We start from the raw sequence: 27,128 nt of genomic DNA, 5'->3' as shown, positions 1-27,128 counted from the left end.
GAGAGAGTGGACCGTGGTGAGAGAGAGAGAGAGAGAGAGAGTGAGAGAGAGAGAGTGGACCGTGGTGAGAGAGAGAGTGAGAGAGAGAGAGAGAGAGAGGACCCTGCTTCCCTTCGTTTGTTCTGTCTGTACACTACCCGTGACGTCACCGGCGTTTGCGCGAGTTTGCTACTTTCTTCCCGAATAATTTCCGCAGATGCGCAGTAAAATTGTGGGATAGTCCAATGTAGTTGGTACTGAAGGGGGGTGGGGGATGATACAATCATAAATTAAACATTCTGGTGGCATTTTAGCGTCTGGGTTTTTAGATAAACAGAATTATCTAGCGAAAAGTAAAAAATAAAACTTTCTTTACCATAAATTTAAGCGGCGTTTAGGAAGCCCTTGGTAGCTCCGGGTCCAAGTCAAGTGCCGACCTTTGTCTAATGGTAAATCCGCCCCTGGCAGTAAGGTGAACGAGTCCACAATGTACCACGCGTTATTACGATTAAAGACTGAGCTAAAGAGTTGCAGTGGTTATATTGACATACAGTATACTTATGCTCTGTATCCTTCTCACCACTCTGTGTTCACTGCAGAATGTCAGGCTTGTCTTTTCTACTACTTGGTAAGACAAAATGTCTGTGTGCTTTCATGTATCTTTTAGCTGGTTGGGGTTAGGTTCACAGAACAGGGTGAGATTTGGAGGGGGATTCTTAAACAACTCACAATGCTTAAAATAAAACAAACAAAACATATTTATGTTATATATATATATATATATATATATATATATATATATATATATATATATATATATATATAACTTGTTTATTTGTTAATTATTTATGTATTTTCTGTGGTTGTTTTACTGTATACAGTGTTATCCAGTTGAGTTTATAAATATAGACTTGGCAAATCTTTAAATACTTTACTTTAAATAGCATGAAACTTGTTTAGTGTTCAGCTACCTAATCGCAGTTTTAAATCTCAGCTACATAATTGCAGTTTTAAATCTCAGCTACATAATCTCAGTTTTAAATCTCAGCCACATAATCTCAGTTTTAAATGTCAGCCACATAATCTCAGTTTTAAATGTCAGCCACATAATCTCAGTTTTAAATGTCAGCTACATAATCGCAGTTTTAAATCTCAGCTACATAAACTCAGTTTTAAATCTCAGCTACATAATCGCAGTTTTAAATATCAGCTACATAATCTCAGTTTTAAATCTCAGCTACATAATCTCAGTTTTAAATATCAGCTACATAATCGTAGTTTTAAATCTCAGCTACATAATCTCAGTTTTAAATGTCAGCCACATAATCTCAATTTTAAATATCAGCTACATAATCGCAGTTTTAAATCTCAGCTACATAATCTCAGTTTTAAATGGCAGCCACATAATCTCAGTTTTAAATCTCAGCCACATAATCTCAGTTTTAAATCTCAGCTACATAATCTCAGTTTTAAAACATCAGAAGCGTGAACTGCACGCAGATAATATTTAGAATCTGAATAAGCAGCCTAGAAAATCAACATAAGTTGATTATGACTATAGCAACTCTCTGAGTAGGATTATTTTTACCTGTGGAAGCTGCCATCTTAAGTTGGAAACTCTAAAATATTAAGTGCTCTTTGTCATAGAAATGTGTGTATTTGCTATGTTCTTGCCCTAGCTTTTGCGACCTGCTCTACTGGACAGTTCATAAAAGTGCGTGATATCAGTGCCAGGTATACCGATGGGCCAGACCAAAAGTTCTATGGTATGTGCTGTAGTCCTTTGTATTATCATTATTATCTCTTCCTGTAATCGTTTTTATTATATTCTTCATATTCTGCATTTATTCAATGCTGATAGAATAAACTTTTTATAGCATTTCTAAAAGGTGTAAATACCACTGTATCTGCAGGGTCTTGTGATTTTGAGAAAGATGCTTGTGGATGGAAAGATATCAGTAAGGATGGATTTCGATGGAGGCTTGAGAAGGCAAACATCAACAGCATCCCGGGTGTGGACCATACCACTGGAACACCATGGGGTACAGACCTATTATTAACCATCACTTAATGCTTATATGGAATCTAAGTAGGTACTGAAGCTGCATATGTGTTACTGTCTTTTACAGGTCAGGTCATGCATGTAGAGGGTAAGAACCCTGGGATTTTCTCAAAGGCAGTTTTGGAGTTTTCCTTTCCTCAGCACACAGCACTTGCGTGCCATATAAAGTAATTGAAATAACACCACAGTTAAAACAGTTAGTGCAGGTGATAGGCCTGGTAATACCACAGTACTAATAACCAACTAGTTTCTCACAATAAATGAAGGTTAATTTTTGCCATGCCAAGCCATGCTAAAATGCTAATAATTTCTTTCATTTTGTAGCTTTTGGTATCATCTTCATGATCCTATTGGTATATCCTCTCATTTTGCACTAAGCCTGGACACTTATGGATCATCTGTGGTCTTGTGGGAGATTAAGCAGGGGCAGACTAGTGGTTGGGTAAATACAGCTGTGGGAATTGGAAATCGTCCTGAAGGAACCAAGGTATCCAGCATCAATCATTTCTTGATCTCTTGATTTGTGTTTATTGATAATTTCTGGTTTATAGCTTACAACTCCAAATCCAAAAAAGTTTGGACGTTGTGTAAAATGTAAATAAAAACAGAATGCAATGATTTGCGAATCTCATAAACCCATACGTTATTCACAGTAGTACAATAGCCAATTGTTGCCCCTGTACCAACTTTTTTGAGACGTGTCACGGCCATGAAGTTGAAAATTACCTTTTTTTTTCTTTCTTAAAATGGTACATTTACTTAATTTAAACATTTGATATATTTTCTGTGTTTCTACTGTGAATAACATATAGGTTTATGAAATTTGCAAATCATTGCAATCAACTTTTTGGGTTATAGATTTTCTCCAATTTATTACAGTTTAGTAAAAAAAAAAAAAATATATATATATATATATTATATATATATATATATATATATATATATATATATATATATATATATAATATATATTATATATATATTTGCTACATACATCTAGACATCGGTATTCTCAGTGTCTTTTTCTCTTACTCTCATTTACATGTATATGCGTACAGCTGTTGTTTTCTGTTAAACCAACGTATATTGGAACTCAAGATATAATGATGGATGACATCACACTGATGGACTGTGCAGAAGGGGATATTCCTGCAGGCTCAGAGAAGCTCAGCTGTGACTTTGAGAGAGACACATGTGGTTGGTACTTAGACCAATCTGCCAATCTCACCTGGGAGCGGACCAAAGGTCAAAATCCATTTGACAATCAGGGACCAGGACATGACCAGACAACTGGTTCTGGTATAACAGCCTCTTACATTTTGTTCCAATTCATAATTTTTTTAATGTACAGGCCATAAAATGCATAATTTCTTTCCTTTTTTTTTTTTAAAAAAAAAGGTTATTATATGTTTGTTGCAACAAAACGGGACTCTAAACTATCACAGACTGCAAGACTAATCAGTTATCCCCAGCGATCCAAATGTGTCAGCTTCTGGTATCATATCTATGGTGCCAGCATTGGTGAGTGATTATATGATATGAGTGATGAATTGGCTCTTCCTTTGGTTTTATAAGAGCTGGTGGATGAATGTTCGTAACAATTCTTAAAATGCTAGTCGAATTATTGAAACAGCAAAATTAGCTCAAAGTTTGCTAACATATAGCATGGAAACATAACGTTTGAATGGTTATATTGAAAACAATTTGTTGTCTTACTAAAATACGGCCATAAGGTTTTCACTCATAATTAGGCTTTCAAGATGAAAAGGTTTCCTGTCGGGTTTGCAGGCTCTCTTCGATTTATTTCTAAGAACACTAATGGGACAGAGACTGTCGTGTGGACTAGGGCTGGTACACAGGGCAACAAATGGCGCTTTGCAGACCTTAGCTTTGCCACCAATGACAGTCCAGTACAGGTAATGTATTTGAGTCTCTCTCTCTCTCTCTATGTATGTATATGTATATATGTATGTATATATATATATATATATATATATATATATATATATATATATATATATATCTCAGACAAGATATACAGTAAATTATAGTTTGCCATTGTGTGTGTATATGTGTGTGAAGTTCATCTTTGAAGCTATCTTGGGAGGCACTGATGGCAGTATTGCTCTAGATGAAGTGCAGGTCTGGAGCAGTGTAAACGGATCATGTCCACCTGAGAGAGAATGTACATTCCAGAGCTCACTGTGCGGTTTAGAACCTGACCCTGCAGCTGACTTCCCCTGGGTCAGAATCACAGGCATGCAGGCTGCTGGTTCTTCTAGCCCAAGCAAGGATCACACTCTCGGCACTGACCAAGGTAAGGAATTCAGCTCCAGTCATAGTTCAACATCAAGGCTTATTGGTGGAATGTCAAACTTCATGCACGAAAGTAGTCAGACTACACTGTGACAGGCAGGAGACATTATGAGACCGAGATTCTCTACAGTGTACAGTACTTTAACCAGCTAGGGCTAGCTCCCATCACCTAAACAATGTGACATATGCAACCAAGAGGTTTTGCTCTTTCATTTGGCGCTCAGTAATTGCGACAGGCACAGCCACAGTGTTATTCTCATTATGCTTCTGGAATAATGAAGACAGTGCCCTCCACTAATATTGGCACCCTTGGCAAATATGAGCAAAGAAGGCTATGAAAAATTGTCATTATTGTTTAACCTTTTGATCTTTTCTTTAAAAAAAATCACAAAAATACTTTGCTCTCGTGGATATCAAACAATTGCAAACACAACACAGGTTTATAAAAATATATATATTTGTTAAATATAAAGTGTGCAACAATCATATAAATGCCCAACCTTAGAAAACCATGTCTTAATGGAGCTCACTTTTTGCACAATTTAAAAAAAATGTTTTATTTTTGACAACATAAGATACTTAAATGAAAGAATTTTGTTATGACAATAGGGTTCTTATCTCTGTTCCATGCACTAAGGTTACTACATGAGTGCGCAGCTGTGGGATCGGCCAAGCGCTAGTCAAAGCCGCATGGCGACACGTTTTTATGAGCCAAATCTTGAGAGTGAGGAATGTTGGATGTTCTGGTATCACATGAGAGGGAGAGATGTGGGTATGCTCAATGTGTATCTGCATGCGTCGCACAACCCTCAAGTTACTCTTTGGAGCCGCAGTGGAGATCATGGAGAGCGGTGGAGACCTGGCCGAGCAACTGTAATCAGCCCTCTCAGCCCTTACCAGGTGTATATATATATATATATATATACACACACACAATACAGAGTACATTTAAAATAATATTTTCTTGTTCTCTGCATATGGGATAATGATTTGTTCAAATGAGGCAACACTAACTAGACTAGACTGCTACTCCATTATTACTTGCTGCTTTTATGACTATTGCTGCTATGCAGGACTATACACTCGTGTGGCGTTCCAATCGACTTTAGGAAATTGACCTTGTAATCAGTAATTAAATCATTTCAAAACAACATTCTATGTGATAAGGACCAGTTGGCTGTCATCTCCTTTCCGCGATTGAAAGAATTATACGATCAGTCATAAAGATTAAGTAGCCTTTCACTGGGAACATTTATAGCTGAATATGGCCTACTCAGCAGCTTGAAATATGGTACTATAATAGTAATTTAAAAAGTGGTAGTTGCATGAAGTTCCCAAGGAATACTTGAATCGTTGAATACTTACCTTGTGTTAAAAATGTAAGAAAGAATATGAGTCTGATAGAAATAACAGGCATATTTTGTGAATGTCTATCAGATCGTATTTGAAGCAGTGGCTGGGGAGGGTCAGGTTATGGACATTGCAATTGATGATCTGAGTGTTTTGAATGGGCGCTGTCCACCTCATGGTATGAACTCATATTATATCCCTACTTCAAAAATGATTCAAAAAACAAAAAATATGAACAACTCCACCAGTACTTTAACAACAGCTGATAAAATATTATTTTTCACTCCAATTAATGTACTGATAGTCATTTATTACATTTAGCATATTTTTTCACATTTTAATTTAAAACTTATTATAGAACAGTAAGCAAAATGATCATTTTTAAAAATAGATTTGTTATAATATTTATGGTGATGTCATCAAATGCGCAAGTGTGTGTGTGTGTGTGTGTGTGTTTTTCCCCCTCAGGGCTGTGTGATTTTGAGATGGACCTGTGTTACTGGGTAAGCAGTGCTCTCAGCATCCACAGTGTAGACTGGAGCTGGACATCTGGAGTCAGTGCCTCTAAGTTTGCACCCCAAGTGGACCACACCACCAATTCCAAACTGGGTAAAAGGCTTTGCATAGATTCTTGTAGGATAACCAGCAACCATATCCTGCACATACACCAGAGATAACACACTAAAGCACGTTCTAAAGGTCTATGGCACCCTTATGCAGTGTTATCAGGCTTTCTAACAAAACCGGAGCTCTGCCTTTGGCTATCTCTGACAGTTTATCTGTTCTTCAGGACACTACATGGCCTTTGATACAAAGCACAATGCTGATGAGCAAACTGCTTATCTTCAGAGTGAGCTGATGCAGCCAGTGGACCAGGCATGCCTAGAGTTCTGGTATCATATGGATATGTGGAATTCTATAGGTAAGCTTTGTGTATTTAAAAAAAAAAATTAAAAAAAATAAAACTTTCTGGTAATATACAGTATGACACCGTATAGTTTATACCATGGCCACTAATAACACTTTCTCCTTATACCTTATACCTAAACATGTTGGAATGTATTGAAAAAAGCGTCAAGTTTTACATGACGTTGTATGTGCAGCAGTTCAAAAAGCTGGCTTCACATGCCTCTGAAAAGGCATGTGTTAGCCTTTGCCCTCCATGGTTGGCAGCTCTCATGTGATAAGTTAGAACTGCTTGATAGGTGTGGATTGGCCATGACTAAATTAAGAGGGGAGGTGGTAATGTGTTGTACATAGGCTATACCTATTTCCTTACACAGACTGCTTCCTGAATGTCCCCTGCTAGTAATCCTACACAGCTCCAAGCAATTCAATTTTCATTTCAGTTTTATTTGTATAGCGCATTTTACAATTGACATTGTCACAAAGCAGCTTTACAGAAATATATACATTTCCCATCTAAATTTTAAATTGATCAATTTTTTTCCCTAATGAGCAAGGCAGAGGCGACGGCGGCGAGGAAAACCTCCCCGAGATGATACGAGGAAGAAACCTATTCTCAGACGTGCTGCATTTTCACTACAGTAGCCAAAACCATTGATTAACCCTCAGCAATGTTGTTTGTTTTTTTGTTTTTTTTGCAGACAAACTTACACTAACTGTGTATGTGAACGAGTCAGGCACGTTACACTTCTTGTGGAATCAGACTGGTGCTCAGGGCAGGGTCTGGCACAAAATCACACTGGATTATGGAGCGTCAGAGGAGTACCAGGTATACCACAGTTTACCTCTCACTCACCATCTCCAAAGCTGGCCTGCTTTAGATTGAATTGTCATCATCTGTTGTGGTTAATTATCCACAGCTCGTGTTTGAGGCCAAGCGGCCACCGCGTGATGAAGGGGTTATTGCCTTGGATGATATCTACTTCAGAGAGAGTGTGAGCTGTGCAGACATGATCACCACTACACTAGCCCCGACTACAAATCCCATAACACCACCTGCATCCTCCATGGACTGCAGCTTTGAGGAGGGTGAGGAACAAATGTGCACTCTGCTAATTATTAGACATGTGTCCAATATGTAAACATATGTAAAACTAGGATTAATACAGGTAAGCGTCACAGTGAGTTCCTGGCATTGGTTATGTTTATAAAGTAGGGTTCAATGCCTGACTCCATCAACTTTTCCTTAGTGTACAATATGTAATACAGTCCAAATGTATTACATCACTCTACACTAATATGCTATTGTATAGGCACAATTTAGTTGTATTTACACCTATGATTATTTCGTCCATTTGACTGGTGCCCCACTTGTTAGACTTAATATTATGCATAATAAAAGATTCTAACATTTATATTATTAGTAATAATTTAACACCTTCTCTACACTACATCCACCACTTTTCCGACCTATGAAAAGTACTAATTGTATGGAGTTAGATTTCCAGACATCTATTAAGTAATGATTGATTGATTGAAGTAATGAGGTCCACCATATACGCCCTGTGTGCTGCCCAAACAAATACATCCACTGAATGATGGAGCGTAACTACATCCTACATGCCTTTGTACTAGACAGGGCCTTCCTCAGAAATGGATGCACATTCCTGTCTATCAACCTAGAAGTGCTGTCAATAAGCACTTTAATTAAAATGTTATTATGATATTTTTTGATAAGCATTGGTAGTGGACCCTTGTGGGATGTTTTGGACCTAATTGGCTTTTATTTTAGCAGTGTGATGTGGAATGTACATTATTACACATTGAGCCATAATAACATTTCTGCTTTTAGGACTATGTGACTGGGTTCAGGAAAGTGAGCATGGATTTAGCTGGACTCGTCAACAGGGTCTGCAGGTAGACACAAGCAACAAAGGACTCCTTTATGACCACACCATTGGAAATAAGCATGGTATGCGGAAAACATGTCACCCTTGTTATAACATCTGCTCCATTTTTTTGTGTACTGTTGCTGTTCTTAAATGTGTGTGTCACTTCTAGGTTTCTATTTGGCTCTGAATATGTCTGGAGACAAAGATTTTGAGACAGCTGTCCTTTCTGTCAGTGTAAATATCCAAGCCTCGACTATGTGTGTTGGATTCTGGTATTTCATGCTCGGACCATCAGTGGCAAAGCTGGACCTTGTGGTTAAGATGGTAAATAAAAATAAGGATTTTTAGCTCTTATATCTTGTTTAATCTTATTCTCTTTAAATCTCATTTCACAACTGCATTGTTTTATTGGGTTCCTCCAGTGAAAAATTTTTTTTTCTTTTTCATCGCAGAAAACAACAGAATCGGTTGTGTGGACTAGAAGTGGTACAGAAGCTGCTGAGTGGCTGAAAGCACAAGTCACAGTCAGCTTGGTGGACACACAGAGAGTAAGATAAATCTCTTTTTAATGGCTATTATTCAGTACAGTATGATTTATACACTTTATATACAGTGGGGGAAATAAGTATTGGACGCGTCGACATTTTTTTCAGTAAATATATTTCCAATGGGGGCACACAGTGGCTTAGTGGTTAGCATGTTCGCCTCACACCTCCAGGGTCGGGGGTTCGATTCCCGCCGGGGCCCTTAAAAAGTGTGCGGAGTTTGCATGTTCTCCCCGTGCTGCGGGGGTTTCCTCCGGGTACTCCGGTTTCCTCCCCCAGTCCAAAGACATGCATGGTAGGCTGATTGGCATGTCTAAAGTGTGCATAGTGTATGAATGGGTGTGTGAGTGTGTATGCGATTGTGCCCTGTGATGGATCCAGGGTGTACCCCGCCTTGTGCCCCATGCTTCCTGGGCTCCCTAGGCTCCAGGTTCCCCGAGACCCTGAAAAGGATAAGTGGTAAAGATGGATGGATGCATGGATGGATATTTCCAACGAAGCTATACACATGAAATTTTCACCAGACTTTGGATATTAACTCAAGAAATCCACACATATAAAGAAATCCAAACATTACAGTCCATAAATGAAGTTTAATAACACACAAATAATGTGTTAATAATGTGTTTTCAATATAGTACAGGGTGAAGTGAATTTTCAAACGACTCTTTTTGTTTTGTTTTTTGCATTTTCCGTACTGTCCCAACTTTTTCGGAATTGTATGACAACGCTATCATTATCTTTTGCAGTTAAAATTCACAGGTAGTAGAAATGCCAAAAGCGATGGATTCATAGCGCTTGATGATGTGAGAGTGACCCCAGGTGCCTGTGAAGATCACAGTTAGTAATCTTTGTCTCTCTCTCTAACCCACCAACCTTTTTCTGTTTGTATGCAACACTCTGTATTTCCACTTTGTGAATTTGTCACAGAGTATAACCCTGATTTCCAGACAACAGTAAAACATCCAGACCTAGTACCATAACCATTATTACCCATCATTCCAATGGTAAAATGGTAAAAGTGTTTTAATATGACGTGCCTTTGTGTACAGGCCCATGTGGCTTTGAAAGCTCTTCTCTGTGTGGATTTGATCAGGACATAAGTGATAACACTCACTGGCTCCGTGTGAATGGCAGCACTGGCCATGTTGATCACACATACCGAACTCAAATGGGTGAGTCCCTTGCTAATTATATGTGTAATTAGTAATGTCTTATTTATTACACAGAAATGCTTTTAAAATTATGTCACACTGGGGTGTTTTTTTCTGGCTTGAAAGGTCATTCAATGGCTCTTTTTGGAAAAGAGCTTCTGAAACCAGAGACAGCACACCTCCTGACTCCAGCATACAGTAAAACGACCGAGTCGTGTCTACAGTTCTGGTAAGCTTATTGTCATGATTCCCCCTTGAAGCAGCGTGCTCTAAGCGCGAATGCGCGAGCGCCTGCTTTTCCATTGTTGACCGTAGTGACATCTGGACACGTGTGTTTTGTTTATGTTTCTGTCATGTCTCCTCCCTGTTCTGTCATTGGCTGGGATTTCACGTGTGTCTGTATTGCTCTCAGCTGCTAGCGGTTTAGACGCTGATCATGTCCGCATATATACCGCGCGCCTCCCAGCACACAACGCGGAAGATTATCATAGAGTTAGATTAGTTCGTTTAGTAGTCATAGTCGCGGTCCATGTTTAGAATTAGTTTAGTTCAGTTCGTATAGTAGTCATAGTCACGTTCCATGTTTAGAGTTAGTTTGCGCTGGATTATCCGCTTCCAGTTCCTCGTCATAGTTCGTTTCTCGTTTTGTTTATCGACCCTGTTTTCCGTGACCACGACCTAGATTCCAGCCTTGCCCCGTGTATGCCTGTTTGCCAATCGCCTGACCTCTTGCATGTTTGTGGATTACGTTTTGGATCACGTTTTGGATTTGTCTGCCTGTCTCTCTTTTAAATAAACAACTGTTCATACTGCACTTGCATCCGTCCTATCTCTGCTCTTATGCTTAAGCTTAAGCCATGCCTAATACGGATGCTTTGAAAATGCATATTTTTTTGTGTTTTGGCCTTCCATCCATTTTCTCCCTAATTTGAACATCTGCCAATTCCCACCCACCAGCTAGTTTTCTCCATCATATTACAGTTACCAACTGAGGAAGGTAAGGGCTAACACGTGCTTCCTCCGAGACATGTAAAGCCAGCAAACTGCATCTATTAAAACCGCACACAAGCCCACGATTGGCTAGTGCTACTGTGATTGACAGGGGAGAGAGAGTAATGTCATCCCACCCACCCAGATAGCATGGCCAATTTGTCTCCCTTGGCGTCCAGTCATTGATGGCCGCATCATCCTGTATCAGGAATCGTGATCTGGTGACGATGGCAGTTTGAAGACTTTTTTGGGGATATTTACCATAAAATATCTAGATTTCAAAGCATGGAAAAACATTTAAAGCATTTTAAAACCACCTCTAAGCCACCATTATCCAAACCAAATTAAACATATACACCTTGTAGGTATTGGCTGTCTGCTGGATCTGGCGATTCTCTCTCAGTGCATGTTTACCTAAACGGAGAGCTGGGTCCTGCCCTGTGGTCTCTTTCTGGAGCGCCTTCTACAGGCTGGGAGGTGGCCGAGGTCACTGTATCTTCTCCGGCCAAATTCAGGGTAAATTCTCAAACCTGATTTCTCATTCTAGGTGCTTACTTTAAATGGGCTATAATTCCAAACCAATTTTTTTTATGTTTAGGACATCATTGCATTACTTAGAACATAAAATAGCCATTAATTTTAATTCTCTGAAGAAGGTCTATAATGTTATCTGATCTTAACACAGGTCACATTCAAGGCAACGTTAAGTCCTGACCAGGAGTCTTTCATACTTCTGGATGATGTGTCCGTGAGAAATGGAGCGTGCCTTCCCACAGGAAGTTGTGATTTCGAGTCAGGGCTGTGTACATGGGTGAATTCAGACTTGGACGACCATGATTGGGTCCATGCCGATGGACATGCCGGTGGTCCTCTGACTGATCACACAACACACACTGCAGATGGTAAGGACAATATATAGGACTATAAAACAAGTTATCATAAGTGGAAAAAAAAAAAAATTAATGTCATGAATGGAAAGTGATGCTGATCTTAAGTAAAGTCAAAATGGAAGATGCATGTTACCAGCCAAAAATCATTATTCGTTTGTTAAAGAAATAAAAAAAAAACAATTAACATATAACACAGTATAACGTAACACAACAAAATATAAAATTAAACTCATTTAATACTCCTTCATAACTAAAACAAACTAAGTTTCAAAGCTGTTTCAGAAGACCTTGTAAACCTTGAAACTGAAATATATCTCATATCCTAACAACCAGTTCATATTGTTAAATCAGGTAAATATTGATCTTATTCGTTTGGTACTCTATGAGTTATACTTTATTGTTGCTACCGCTTTCATTTGAAGACTAACAAATGTTTTTTTGTACTTATATTAGTGAAGAATTATAAATGAAATAAAATGAAATAATAATATAAATAAAAGCAGTTATAGCATGAGTATATGTCTTGCTCTTCACACAGGCCGGTTTATGTTGAGTCTATATCAGATGACCAGTCCAGACAATAACAGCACGGCTATGCTCATCTCTGAGCAGATCCGACACAGCTCTGACTCCTGCCTCTCGTTTTGGTATAACATGAATTACAGGTCAGAGCAAATCACCCCCAGACTTGTGCTCCTGTCCCTTAAGGTTTTAATAGATTTCATGTTTAGTGTTGAATGCGTTCATAATGTTTTGTGTAGAATTGTATTCAACGTGAATTGTAGAATTACAGACTTGGCGCTTGACTCATTTCACGCTGTGTTTCTTGTCCCTGCAGTAATTCGGGGAGCTTGCGAGTGTTTTTGGAAATAGAGAACACACATAGGAGGCTGATTTTCAAAACGAGTGCCGCTGTGCAGAGCTGGAGTAATTATTCTACAACAGTGTCTGAGACCAAGCCTTATAAGGTGAGATGGGATTTAGTCCCACCATATAACAGATATATTTATATACACTATATGGCCATTTTAATAGGAACACCTGTATACCTGCTCATTCGTGTAGTTATCCAGTCAGCCAATTATGTGACAGCAGTGCAGTGCATAAAGTCATGCAGATAGAGATCAAGAGCTTCAGTTAATGTTCATCAGAATGGGGGGGGGGGGGGGGGTGTGATCTCCCTGATTTTGATTGTGGATGGTTGGTGTTGCCAGACAGTCTGTTTTGAGTATTTTGCAAACTGATGATCTCCTGGGATTTTCATGCAAGCAATGTTTTTCCAATATTCAACTATTTAGCTTTAGTGACTCAATGTGGTCTTCTGCTCTTGTAGCACATCCACCACAACGTTAAAGGTGTTGTGCAGTCGGAGATGCTTTTCTGCTCACCATGTATGTAAAGAGTGGTTATTTGAGTTATTATAGACTTCTTGTCAGTTCAAACCACTTTGGCCATTTTACTCTAACCTCTCTCATCAGCAATGCTTTTCTGCCGTCAAATTTGCGATTCACTGAGTGTTTTTTTTTTATTTGTTTGTTTTTCACACCATTCTGTGTATACTCTATAGACTGTTGTGTATAAAGATCAGCAGTTTCCGAAATATTCAAACCAGCCCTTCTGGCACCAACAACCAGGTGGCAGTCGAATTCACTGAGATGACCCATATTGGCCCACGATTGGCTTTTTTGATAATTGCATGTAGAATATAAGCAATGGTGCAGCTTTTCATATTAAAGTGCCCAATGAGTGTATGACATTTTAAAAGATTACATTTTAGAAGTCATATTTTTTTTTTTAGATCGTTCTAGATGCCGAATCTGGAAATGGAGGATTTATTGCTGTGGATGACATAACAGTTACAAAAGGGCAGTGTAAAGGTACGGCACATTTCTTTGTATACTAATTGTATACTAATGAAGAGACTGTAGTGGCTGCATATTGCTTATACAAAATAAGAGAAACGTTCATATTTGAGAATTTCTTATTGCATCTTTCAATAAAACTGTCCAATGCAGAGGGGACTGTGGTGAGTGGTTTATTTGTTGGGTGCCAGTTTGAGATGGATAGCTGTGAGTGGAAAGACGTGAGTGTTGGACAGTTTTCCTGGCAGCGGGGCCGCAACGGAACAACTTCAGATAACACTGGGCCCTCAGTTGACCATACTACTGGCACAGAACTGGGTAAGTCACTGGGTAAATCTCTCACTACTAGATCATATACATATATACATATATACACACACACTTTTTTTTGGAACTGCTGAATTGAAAGGTTCAGTATCTCAACAACTTTTATGACAGGACTCAAACTTTATATGTTTATATTTAATAAGACTGTCAGCTCTGACTGAGCCTAGTGAAATAATCTATAGTGCTATAAGTGATCATAGTGGGCTTACTCTGATTTTCTGTGTTGTTAGGCTGGTATATGGCAGTAGAAGCCAGTAATGGAGACCAGAACAGCTATGCTGCTCTACAGAGCCCTGCTATGAGACAAGCCAGCACTGAGTGTGTGCTTGAGTTTTACTATCACATGTATGGGCAAGGTAAGATAAATGCTATAGAACACATGAAAAGAAAAATCCATGCCTGTGGTTATTCATTTGCTCAACATCTGTAACTGCATATCAGGAATACTAGGCGAGAGCTAGGAATAAAGCCTGGATAGGAAACCAGTCTATCAGGGAAACACACTTATTCGTACACTTATTACTAGGAGCAAGTCATCTACTGGAAGGTTTTTGGGAGGTGAGAAGAAACCTGAGAACCTGAGAATGGTATGGGAAGAACATAGGAAAGCTCTCATAAACAGTAACCCAAGTTTATGATCTACGTCCTTTTCCTCACGATCTAATTTTTGATTGATGAAGATAGTTTTATGAGATAGTAGATGATAGATGAGTTGGTGTGACATAAGGGAGACACATTAGTAGTGTAGTTGTCTAGGTTGTAAAAGAGTGTTTGTTTTGTTTGTCCTGTCTGCAGGAATTGGGGAGTTAAAAGTGTTCCTCCAGGAGGGCCTGAGAAAAACACCTATATGGTGGAAATCCGGTGACCATGGAGACAAGTGGCATCGGGCAGAGGTGGCAGTTGGTCGAACTCACCAAGTCTTTACTGTTATTTTTGAGGCCACTAGAACCTTTAGTGAGCTTGGTGACATCGCTATAGATGACATTGCTTTCCTGAGCTGCTCTCTCCCAGGTATAAAATAGATTAGTATTTGAAATGGCTTATAGCTAACAGCTACCAGGCCTAGGTGATGGCAGAAATCTATCCATCTGTTTATTCCCCCCCCCCCCCTTAACTTTCTGTCCTTCAGAGTCTCAGGAGTCATGTCCACCAAACACATTCACATGCTCCAACCGTGTGTGTGTGAATGTGAGCAGAATATGTGACTTCAGTGATGACTGCGGAGATGGAAGTGATGAAGCACAATGTGGTATGAGGCCAACCTTGTTATATATAAAGGATTTTGAGCAATTCAGTACTGTACATTCACTAGAGGAAGTTTCTTCATAATGTAATATAGTAATACGGCAAGTTGACTGGACTTGTGATATAATCTTCAGCATCTTTCTTATACAGTATATTTCATTGCTTATACAAGAATATTTAGCAGTTTAATTATGAAATAACAAAGCCCATTGGATGGATGAGTAATGAAACCTCTTTAAGGTATTAACCCAGTCACCTTACTTTAGTCTACAAGATGTTTCAAAGTGAACTGGATGAAAGTGTTAAAACATGAAAAAATATGTCTTTGAGAACGTTTATAGACAAATTTTGATGTAATTTGGTGTGTGTGTGTGTGTGTGTGTGCATGGGCAGATGGACTGGCGTATAAGCAGCGCTGCAGTTTTGAGCAGGGCATGTGCTTATGGGACATCAGTGAGGAATGGGCCAGGTGGATGTTGGATAGAGGAGAGGGAGCATGGCCACTACATGGACCACCCAGAGATCACACACGCAACATAGCAGCAGGTATGTAGCAACATCCATCCATACACACTGATTACCTTCTGACTAATCGGATTTGAGAATTTAACAGTGTGGTCTAAAACAGAATATAAAAAACAAACAATATATGAATATGAACGGCTTTGTAGAATTGACAAAACTTTGGAATTATAATATATCTCAGTGTTCAGAAGCATAGGAAGTACCTGCTATCATATGATACAAATCAAAATGATTCAACCCTCGTTGCAAATCAGGTTTATTGTCAAAATGTACAGACTTTCAGCTGTTTGCGATGAACAAATCAAACAAAAGCAGTTGAAATAGATCAACACAACGAATGCTTCAAGTGTTTTTTCCCCAAATTCATCTGAAAATGCAATTTATAATGATTTCTCCAGTCTCAAAATTATTCATCCCCTTCATGGCAAGCATCTTTAGTACTTAGTAGAGCTCCATTTGCTGTTATGACCTGCAGCAAACGAGATCGTAGCTTCTGGCGGCATTTCTGAGGAATCTTATCCCATTCCTCATGAGCAATGGCCTCCAGTTCAGTAATATTCTTGGGTTTGCATGCTGCAACCGCCTTCTTCAAATCCCACCAGATTTTCTATGCGGTTCAAGTCAGGTGACTGTGGTGGCCCTGTAGAATCTTCCAGGACGACTTCTGCAAACAAGCCTTGGTGGAATTTGAGGTATGCTTGGGATCATTGTTCTGCTGGAAGGTCCAATGACGCCCAAGCTTCAGCTTCCTCACAGACGGCATGACGTTTTCTCCTAGGATTTCCTGATACTTCAATGAATCCATCTTGCCTTCCACACGCTGCAGGTTTCCAGTGCCAGAGGATGCAAAGCAGCCCCAGAGCGTCACCGAGCCACCACCATGCTTGACTGTGGACAGAGTGTTCTTTCTTCATTCTTCTTCCTCCAGACATACTGCTGATCCATCGTGCAGAAAAGTTCCAGTTTGTTTCATCGCTCCACAGAACAAAATCCCAAAATTTCTGTGGCTTATTTATATGATTTTGAGCGACTTTTCTTGTTCTTTTGGGTCAGTAGTGGTGAACGTCTTGGAGTTCTGGCATGGAAACCTTCTGCTTTTAGTACATACCATTCTGTGCTCACTGAAACATCAGTGCTGTTACCACCAAGTCTTGCTGCAGGTCTTTTGCAGTCACTCGAGGGTTTTTCACAACCTGCCTTCTCAGAAATCTGCTTGCAGCCATTGATAGCTTCCTTTTTCTGCCCCGTCCAGGTATTTCATACATTTTCTACCCCTAGCCAGTTCAGGTATTTCATGTGTTCCAGCTCAATCACACCTGTTGCAACTAACAAAGCCCTTGATTAACTGCATCAGGTGTGCTTGAGACAACACCAGGTTTGCATATTTGTGTTGTTGTGAGGGCTTCTATTCAGGGGGTTGAATAATTTTGAGTCTGGAGAAATCATTATAAATTTCATTTTCAGTTGAATTTGGGGAAAACACTTGAAGCATTCATTGTGTTGAACTACTTCAGTTGCTTTTGTTTGATTTGTTCATCGCAAACAGCTGAAAATCTGTACATTTTGACAATAAACCTGATTTGCAATGGGGGATTGAATCATTGTGATTGCAACTGTATCTAGAGCAAATATGCCATTACCCTTCTAATAAAAAATATTTATTTTTTAGGCCATTACATTATCCCTTCCAGTGAAAGCCAGACAGCTGAGATCATCTCCAGCACATTACTCCCTAGCTCCAACTGCACTGTGAGTCAAATGCTAGTCACAAATACTGAGTCAGTCATACAGTATACTCAATGTAACACATTTCAGTGAGCCACAAGTTTCCTATATTGATTTCTCAAAAATGTTTCTTGGGATTTCCTATGATCCACAGTTTTGCCCTCTCCTAGCTCCCACACTGAATCCATAATGAATGGTACATTTGTTTTTACAGGTGAACTTCTACTACTTTTCCTACGGTAACAGCTCTTCAGCCAGACTCACCATGCGCATGCGGACACTACGTAGTGGAGAACAGGACATCGTTCTCTGGCAGCAGAGTGTGGCTTATGGATTTCACTGGCGAAGGACAGAGATCATCTTCTCCTCCTTAGTAAATGGCAAGGTCAGAAAGATGAAAGCTCTAATGATGTATTTGCTTCCACCTCAAATGATTTGATCAGGAATGACACTCGGAAACATTAAACAGAGCTCGTGGTGCTAAATGACATGTTTTGTTTAAAGATTGTGTTTCAGTTTGATGGGAGTGGCAAGAACCATGAAGAATACATAGCTGTGGACGATGTGTCTTTTTCACCAAACTGCGTTCATGACCCTGACAATAGCCAGCTGCCAGTCTCACCCCCTACAGCTCCCCCTACTGTCACCCCAACCACTCCTACACCCACTGAGCATCCCTGCAGGGTGAGAATAAATTGGTCATGTTGTTGAATACCTTCAACAGACCTTGTAGACTATACATTGCTGTTATTTATCTATTTTTGCCAAGCCAAATTTTCTTGCTTAGGCGGACGAGTTTCACTGCTGGAGGTCAGATGGGAGGAAATGCATCGCCACTACAGCTCGTTGTGATTACAGCATTGATTGCCCCCTGGGCGAAGATGAGGAGACATGTGGTGAGACAGTCCTCTTCTGAGAAATTGTATTTTTTCTTTACACAATGTTATATACATGTCCATTACTTAAAGACACTCTCTTGTCCTCTCGTTGGGTTGTGTAACTCTAGGACCCTGTACATTTGAGTACGGACTTTGCAGCTGGAGTGACATTAGTCAGGATAATAACAAGTGGCAGAGGGTGAAAGCTAGTGAGAATACACAACCCCCAACTGACCACACCACAGGAACAGGTGATACCATAATACAGCACAAAAAAAATTTCACAGAACAGTTTTAGCTGTTCTTCACAGAAGCACAAAGATAATTTAATTACAAACTATGTATACACACACACACACACACACCAGAAAAGATATCTACCGTATTTTGGAGCCTACAGAGTATCTTATCATTATTTCTTATTCTCAGGTCACTACATGTATGTAATTTTGAGTTCAGTGCCATCGAAAAATGAGGTGCAGTTTGAGAGCCCGTTACTGCCGCCTACCTCCCCATACTGCCAATTACTGTGAGTAACATCATACCACACTTAAGCCCTGATCAGAATATTCATTTTAGAGGGGATCTGGTGTAAATCCATTCATTACAGGTGCTATTCTGTGATTTAACTTCTATTCGGATCAGCAATGCTGTTTTTTTTTTTTTCCTCACTCAACCAACCAAGAATGCCTATAGTTTTTCATAAACCCAACAGTTTGACCACTTCATGTCCATCAGGATGGATTATACTTATTATATACAGTATTATACTGTTTACACTTTTCTATAAATGCTTTATGTATTGTCTTATGTTTCACACCAGGGTCTTGTGCACATGCTATTTTTTTTTTTGCACTGTATACTTTGATGATCATTTTGACTTTTGCAATTTTTATTATTTTTTTTAACGGAAGGTAGACTGAATATGTAATATACAGATACTACAGTTTACATGACGGGGCTTTACAAGTCTCGGTCACTGTGTTAGGTTTCATTTCCACCTGGGTGGAGAAGATGGTGTTAGAGGTCTAAGTGTGTTCATACAGAATGAAGAGAACAACAGGACACAACTCTGGACTCGCACCAACAGCAGTGAAAAGCACTGGACTCTGGAGCACCTGGCAATAGGAAAACAACAGCAACACTATAAGGTGTGTGTATATGTGTGTGTGTGTGTGTGTGTGTATGTGTGTGTATGTGTGTGTGTGTGTGTGTGTGTGTGTGTGTGTGTGTGTGTATATATATATATATATATATACACACACACACACACACACACACACACACACACACACACACAATGGGGACTTTTTTTTGTCTTGTCTCAGATCATCTTCAGTAATCCAGCCACATCACTACACAGTAATAATAGAGTTTCTCAAGAGGACAATGTAGCCTCTCTAGATGACATCTCCTTCCTGAACTGTGAAACATCATATCAACCACCAGGTGGGAGTCAAAGTCTGAACACTCAGCACGTTTACACGGACAACAATATTAATATTATTAATATTCATATATTAATAATATTCATATTATTATTAATATCCAATATTAACCCGATTAAGACGATACTCTGATTAAGAAACTAGGATGTAAACAGCAATTTTTAATTACCTTAATCCGATTAAAGTCATACTCGAAGTAAACACAAATGGAATTAAGAAATGTGGAGTCTTCCTGTTTTAGTCGCATTATCGACGTAATATCACATTATTAACGTCATGTGGGAGTTTTCACCGCATTTTGCGACAGGACACGTACACACACGGCAGTGCTCAACCGTTTGACGGCAAACAAGAGAGCAGGCTGCGTCCCAAACCGCATACTTGCCTACTATAGGCCTGTAGTAGGTGAAATACATGTATCTCAGCTACTATATAGTAGGTAAGTACACGGTTTGGGACATAGCCCACGGTTTCAAGCAGTCGTCTATTTGCACGTACAGCATGAAAATAATTAACCGCACTTGAAGCGTTCGTAAAAAATTTTTAATAAAAACACCCAAAAATATATATATGGTACCATAACGAAGACCAACTGTATGTCGATACGTGAAATTCTGGGGGGAACGTCGGACGGCGTGGCGCGGTGACATAATGACGTGTGCCGGTAATAGAACTATGTTCTATAACACGTAAAACGGGAACATGAAAGGAGTATTCTAAAAGCGACTCATGTAAACACCTTAATCACAATATTGTCTTATTCAGAATAAGGTCTATAATTATATTCCTGCTGTCCGTGTAAACATAGTCACTGTCTCTGTGTTTGCATAAGAGAAAATCGATAGGCCTTATCCCAAATGGCACCCTAAACCATGCAGTCTTCCTCCTAACTCTGTGCTTATGTATAGACCCATGGTGCATGAGTGATGAAGAGCTCGATTTCTATGAGCTACAACTGAGAAATGTTTCGATATATATAACTGGTTCTGGACCATGAAATCTTCAATGGAACTTTCCATTCGACAAATAAAAAATGTCAACGTCATTGCTATTTGTTTAAATGTAAGCGATCATAGTCGTGAAATATTTTATGGAGTTCGTTACAGACATTGTAACTCAAATACTGCTTAAAGACAAGTTAAATTAAATAGGGAAGAACACTTTGAGACTTTATTTGAAGATATTTTTCTCTTGTTTACTATGCCTTGTTTTCCGCTAATATCTTCACTTGTAATTGCAACACACCACTGCTGACTCTACTTGGGGTTCGACAGAGAGTGCAGTAAGGGCACACAGAGGGCATTTGTGAACTTTCAAAGCCCAAAATAAGAAATAGGACACGCTATGGCTTCAGAGATTTTGGGGGGCATGTGTTTACAGTACTGTGACTTAGAATTCAGACAGTAAGTCAAAGTAAGTGTAGTTGTGTAATGAAGTTGATGTTTTGCCAGTCATCTGAGGGATGAAGGTGAGCAAGACAATAGTGTTTGGCTTATTACTATTATTATTTAGTACACCAACCTTCATGGTTCAAATCCTTCATAGATAAGTGAATCGTGTGAGATCATAGTGTCATGGTTGTGCTCCAGCTCTGTCTACTGCCGGCTGCTCCTTTGAGGAACACCTGTGTAGGTGGATCCAGGGAAGTACTGAGGACTTCCTCTGGCTGAGAAAAAGTGGACCAACTGAAACTGTCAATACTGGCCCTGCAGGAGATCACACCAGTGGAACAGGTCTGTCAGCCATATGCGCTGTCCATGAGAAATATTCATATAAGTTTCATTATGTATTATTTATAAACTGTTGTTTCATACCTGTGTAATATTTCACAGGATTCTATCTATATATTGAAAGCTCAACTCATAATAAAAGAGGCAGCGTTGCTCAGCTGAAGTCTCCTGTGCTCCCTCGTACTGGAGAGAACGGATACTGTCTAAAAATCCTGTATCACATGTTTGGAGCAACAGTGGGCTCACTAAAAATAATTCTGCACTCTGTTGAATCCAGAGTGTCCACAGTGGTAAGATGGCAGCCATTTTTACCAGCCACATTTGTATATTCTTTCACCTCTAGTAACTGCATGCTTTCAACAACGCCAGGTGTGGCAGAGGGCGGGCTCTCAGGGAAATGAGTGGCACGTGGCCCAGAGGCATGTGACCCTACATGAAGCTCATCAGATATTGATCGAGGCCTCAGTAGGTGGAGAGGCTGGAGATATTGCTATAGATGACTTATCATTTATTGAAGGAGCTTGTGCTCCCACAGGTACTGAAGAGCATGTCTCACATCCTTGCTTTTGTTGTTATATTTAACAGGCTTTTGCTAAACACACTTTGAAACCGGTGTAGTAGTAATGCTATCTTCAGCTATGATTGTTGATTACTGTGCTTTAGTATAATCTGTGTCCAGATCTGTGACTTGACTGTATGTTTGCCTAATATGTTTCTTAGACTCATGCACAAATTTAATATAGTATACTGACAGTGTTATTTGTTGCATTGTTACTTAAATGATAGTATTTCCATTTTAGATGGACTTTGTGACTTTGAAGAGGGGAGATGTAACTGGGAACAGGAAGTTGATGATGATCTAGACTGGGTTAGAGGATCAGGAAATACTCCAGTCATAAAAATCCAACCAAACTTTGACCACACAACCAACACAGACAGTGGACATTACTTCTACATGAACTTTTCTTCCCATGTACACACTGGACACACTGCTAGGATGTTCTCTCCTCTCTTTACTGCAGGTACACTAGGAAATAACAAGCTTGCTCCTTTCCCTTAGCTTTGAACTCAGCCAGTCTATCATTCCACCTTTGGGAATTGGTGTACACTAATAGTACGCAAGTTAATACACAGATGATGTGCATATAAATCACAATCTATCCTAGATCAGGTTCCAGCCCTTGAGGTAATTACACTTGGAGTTCACTAGGATCAAGAATATTCCTTAATATGTTCTACGTACTGCAAAGTATTCGAGGCAACTACTACGCTGAATTGTAAGAATCTCTTTCAGACTTGTGCTTGATTTTCAGGAACTGGCCAGTGTCTTCATTTGTGGTATTATATGAGTGGGAAGGACACAGGGACACTGAAGGTGTACCAGGAATACTCAAATGGAGTTCATTTACTGATGCTGAATCAGTCTGGAGAGCAAGGCGAGCTCTGGAGATTTGCACAGGCTCCACTGCCTCACACTGGTCCAGAATACAGAGTGAGTCCCTTAATCACTTTAGTTGCAGGTCACCGTGCACATCCCAGTATTACAGGAATTATAATCATATATCATTAATAAGGATGAGGCAGTCCGTGTAGTTATACAAGCTGTATAGTGAACATCCCATACCAAAACCATGGGTATTAATCTGAAGTTGTTTTGTCTTTACTGCTATAACAGCCTCCACTCTTCTGGGAAGGCTTTCCACTAAATTTTGGAATGTGACTGTAGGAATTTGTGCCCTGCTCAGCCACAAGCACACACGAAATTGGACAATGATGTCAAGCAAGAAGTCCTGGCACTAAGTTTCAGTTCATCTCAATGTTGTTCCGTGGGTTTAAGATCAGGGTTCAGTGTAGACCAATTGAGCTCTTCAACACCAACCCTGGTACACCATGTCTTCATGGTCCTCACTTTATGCACATGGGCATTGTCATGCTGGAACACATTTCTGCTTGGTCAGTTAGTTCCACTGAAGAAAGATGATAATGCTACACTCATGCAAAGACATTGTAGACAGTTGTGTGTTTCCAACTGTGTGGTAATTTGGTGAAGTCCCTTATATGGGTGTTATGGTCAGCTGATCACATTGCTGCAGGTCTTTTGTAGTCACTCGAGGGTTTTTCACAACCTGCCTTCTCAGAAATCTGCTTGCAGCCGTCGATAGCTTTCTTTTTCTGCCCCGTCCAGGTATTTCATACATTTTCCGCCCCTAGCCAGTTCAGGTATTTCATGTGAACCAGCTCAAGCACACCTGGTGCAACTAATGAAGCCCTTGATTAGTCTAGTTTTAAGCACCTCACTGTCAAGCTTTTGTTGTTTTCGTGTTCGTGTGTTGCTGTTTGGACCTTAGTCTCGATCTTAGTCTGTATGTTTTGCCTCGTATCTCTAGTTTTTGTTGTTTGTTTGCACCGTTCACTAATAAATCTGCACTTGCATCCACCGCTGCCTACTCCACGTTCCTGACAGACTGTGACACTGAGATGTCACCTTTTGCAGTGTAAATCCAGTGGGAAATGAGTGTCCTCTGTATATTAGGTCATCAGTACTGTTGTACATTTCATATAAACGGACAGTTTTGTTCAAGAGAAGATACAGACTTAATTTACTCCACAAAACTCAAGGTCCATTAATTGACTATTACATTCTCCCATCATAACTTCTCATTATTTCGCAACACAATCCCTTCCAAATTTTAGAATACAAACATATTAAGCGATTTCAGATCGGAAGGGGATAAAGGGTACAACTGTCAGAGTTAACAAGGCTTATGACATCCGGCATAACATTTTGCATTTGCTACATTTATTCCTTTTTTTTTTTTTTTTTTGTTTTTTTAAAAGTCCTGCTTTCTGCTTGCATTGCACTGCATTTCCTTTCATATCCTCACATCTCTACAATGTAATGATCAACCTTCACATTTAGGGATTTATGGAGGCAAACCAGTGGTTTAGCAGGATGAGCCTGCTCGCCACAAGCTGAAAAAGTATTTTCCCACTAGACTGTCAGAAATGATAGCTATATAATGTACGTTCTATTTAGTGCCATGAAAAGCATTAAAAGACCAGAATTGTTGCTGTGGATGTGTATACTTCTCACAAAGACGACCTGTGTCCAAAATGAACAAACGCAAAGTCTATATATATCGCAGCATCCCCTAAAATTCTAGACTACATGTTTTAGACCATAATGCACTATATAGTGAATAAGGTGTGGTTTTGTGAATGCACAAGTTTAAACGAATATAGTCATTAATTCACGTCAAATAGCTTTGATTTAATCTATTAATCTATAAATGTTATGGTATCTAAACAGCATTCAAAATAATTTAAAAAAAAAAAGTGAGACTATTGTCAAAGTCCTTAAGCAGGATGGCTTTTGTTTCAGATCGTAGTGGAGGGGATAATGGGACAGAGTGAGCAAGGCACTGTGGCTGTGGATGATGTGCTAGTGTCACACTACCCATGCACCGGTCCAGGCCACTGTGACTTTGAGGTGAACATGTGCAGCTGGCGCAATCTTATGGCTGAGGACGATATGGACTGGCTCCGAAATCAGGGAAACTCTAGAGCTCCCAGCACAGGGCCAAGTGTAGACCACACCACCAACTCCTCCATTGGTCAGCTTTTTACTATAACACTTACTATTCACACACTGCCACTTCTATAATGATGTGGTAATAATGGTGTACTTCTGATGTTTCTGTAGGTTATTATTTGTATGTAGACACCACAGTTGGACACTGGGGTAACAGAGCATTGCTGCTCAGTGAAATATATCCCTCAAACAACAGGGGGCAGTGTTTTACATTTTGGTACCACATATATGGTCAAAATGTAGGGACACTCAATTTATACATCAATAACAGGTAAAAAAAAAAAATAATAAAAAATGAAATTATACCAAGAGTAAATTAAAGTAAAATACATATTGAACACTTCTAATACACATTCTAACTCTCTCACACACAGGACATTGCATGATAATGGGGACAAGCTTGGATATCTGATATGGACAGAATCAGGAAATCAGGGGGATGTGTGGTGGAGTGCCGGCGTGACTATTGATCAAATAGAGCCCTTCTGGGTATTAAACCTTATGCATATTAAAGTTGATTTCACCTTGATTTGAATTCATAATGACCTCATGCATAACATGTACCTTTCATGCTGCAGTTTGTGTTTGAGTATCGCAAGGGCAAGGCCTCTGGGGGAGATGTGGCAATTGACGATATACAGATTACCTACACATCATGTAACCCAGAGCCGCCTACTACAGGAGCCCTTTCTAATGGTAAGACATATTGTCCATAAACACGCAATCAGCGACAGCTTGATATATGTTGACCAACAACTGGAGTGTCCAAAATTCTTCAAAAGTCTTCTGTCAAGAAACTTACATTAAAATGGCAATATTTGCTGAAAAGTGTAACGATTATAGGTTATGCATAATGTGTAGATGACATTATTTAGGTCGATATCACATTCATTGTTAAGAGATTATATTAGCATTGTGTTGTAGTTTATTTAGTACATGCTTGGAAAATGTATATTTCAAATATGAGGATTTCTTAAACAGAAAATAGTTACTCCTTTTTTTTGTCTGAAATCTGAAATAAAGATAGTTCTTGCTAGTAGACTGCTGGACCCACTTATTTATATTTATATATATATATATATATATATATATATATATATATATATATATATATATATATATATATATATAAAACCACTTGATTATCTTGTAGGTCAAGTTTCAGGAATAGGAGTGGCAGTTGCAGTAATCTTACTGGTGGTCGCCATAGCCTGCAGCACCCTGTACATGCTACAGTGGAGACACTCAAACAGGTGTGTGCCAGTATGGTTAAGGATGGTAAAGATTTTATATATATATATATAAAGGAGATGGAAGAGAAATGTGCCTGAATACGTTGTACTATTAACAGAGGCTATTCTACTGAACATGATGTTCTGGGAGCAAATGCAGTCTTTGAGCTCCATGACTGTGAACGAGAGGTATGCTTACAGTTTCTTATTCCAAACTTTTTTGTTTGTTTGTTTCTATACATTGCTGAATATGATAGCGTATACTATGTGTTTCTAATATGGATAAAGTTTATTTTCCAGGATTTGGAGACTTGAAGAGTGGATGATCCGTTTTCTAGTTTATAAGAAGAGGCAGCCTGAGCCAGAAGAAACATCAATGATAACTCAATGTCAAAGCAGCTATCCTTATTCTTATCTGATTCCCTTGTTTTTATAATACTCTGTAAATAAAAGGGCCAGTAAAGGACCAGCAGATGTCAA

The 27,128-nt window shown here is 39.3% G+C and overlaps 1 protein-coding gene across 8 annotated transcripts; it reads left to right on the top strand.

Moving 5' to 3' along the window:
* si:ch211-106h4.4 (MAM and LDL-receptor class A domain-containing protein 1) lies at positions 1–27,128 on the top strand. 8 transcript variants are annotated; one of them, XM_053628138.1, is made up of 51 exons: positions 17–607; positions 1,659–1,745; positions 1,893–2,021; positions 2,109–2,208; positions 2,366–2,528; positions 3,100–3,340; positions 3,440–3,562; positions 3,830–3,957; positions 4,124–4,358; positions 4,995–5,257; positions 5,795–5,885; positions 6,176–6,316; positions 6,498–6,629; positions 7,315–7,442; positions 7,534–7,702; positions 8,466–8,585; positions 8,675–8,829; positions 8,958–9,053; positions 9,800–9,890; positions 10,103–10,225; positions 10,331–10,433; positions 11,560–11,710; positions 11,880–12,096; positions 12,623–12,749; positions 12,923–13,052; positions 13,883–13,961; positions 14,100–14,264; positions 14,504–14,629; positions 15,069–15,284; positions 15,403–15,522; positions 15,912–16,064; positions 17,713–17,792; positions 17,983–18,153; positions 18,273–18,452; positions 18,556–18,664; positions 18,775–18,897; positions 19,076–19,175; positions 19,635–19,797; positions 19,975–20,095; positions 21,684–21,827; positions 21,927–22,114; positions 22,194–22,359; positions 22,625–22,846; positions 23,138–23,316; positions 25,207–25,438; positions 25,528–25,687; positions 25,791–25,905; positions 25,995–26,112; positions 26,570–26,669; positions 26,768–26,837; positions 26,937–27,128. In XM_053628138.1, the coding sequence occupies exons 1-51, from the start codon at positions 580–582 to the stop codon at positions 26,961–26,963; spliced, it is 7,098 nt and encodes a 2,365-aa protein (XP_053484113.1). In that variant the 5' UTR covers positions 17–579; the 3' UTR covers positions 26,964–27,128. The 8 variants fall into 8 exon arrangements, 6 of the variants coding, with proteins under 6 accessions (XP_053484113.1, XP_053484115.1, XP_053484114.1 ...); XM_053628139.1 differs by having other exon boundaries at positions 18–607; positions 26,949–27,128; XM_053628140.1 differs by lacking the exon at positions 21,927–22,114 and having other exon boundaries at positions 22,168–22,359.

Source organism: Ictalurus furcatus, chromosome 7 (assembly GCF_023375685.1).
Source record: "Ictalurus furcatus strain D&B chromosome 7, Billie_1.0, whole genome shotgun sequence".
Taxonomy (NCBI): domain Eukaryota; kingdom Metazoa; phylum Chordata; class Actinopteri; order Siluriformes; family Ictaluridae; genus Ictalurus; species Ictalurus furcatus.
This window is presented reverse-complemented; position numbering and strand designations above follow the sequence as displayed.

Bases quoted from the DNA above. Each gene is read 5' to 3' on its own strand.
- si:ch211-106h4.4 (XM_053628138.1), top strand. From the start codon at position 580: ATGTCAGGCTTGTCTTTTCTACTACTTG. The intron at 14,265-14,503 runs GTAAGTCACTGG...CTGTGTTGTTAG, and splicing joins TACTACTGGCACAGAACTGG to GCTGGTATATGGCAGTAGAA. The intron at 22,115-22,193 runs GTAAGATGGCAG...CAACAACGCCAG, and splicing joins AATCCAGAGTGTCCACAGTG to GTGTGGCAGAGGGCGGGCTC.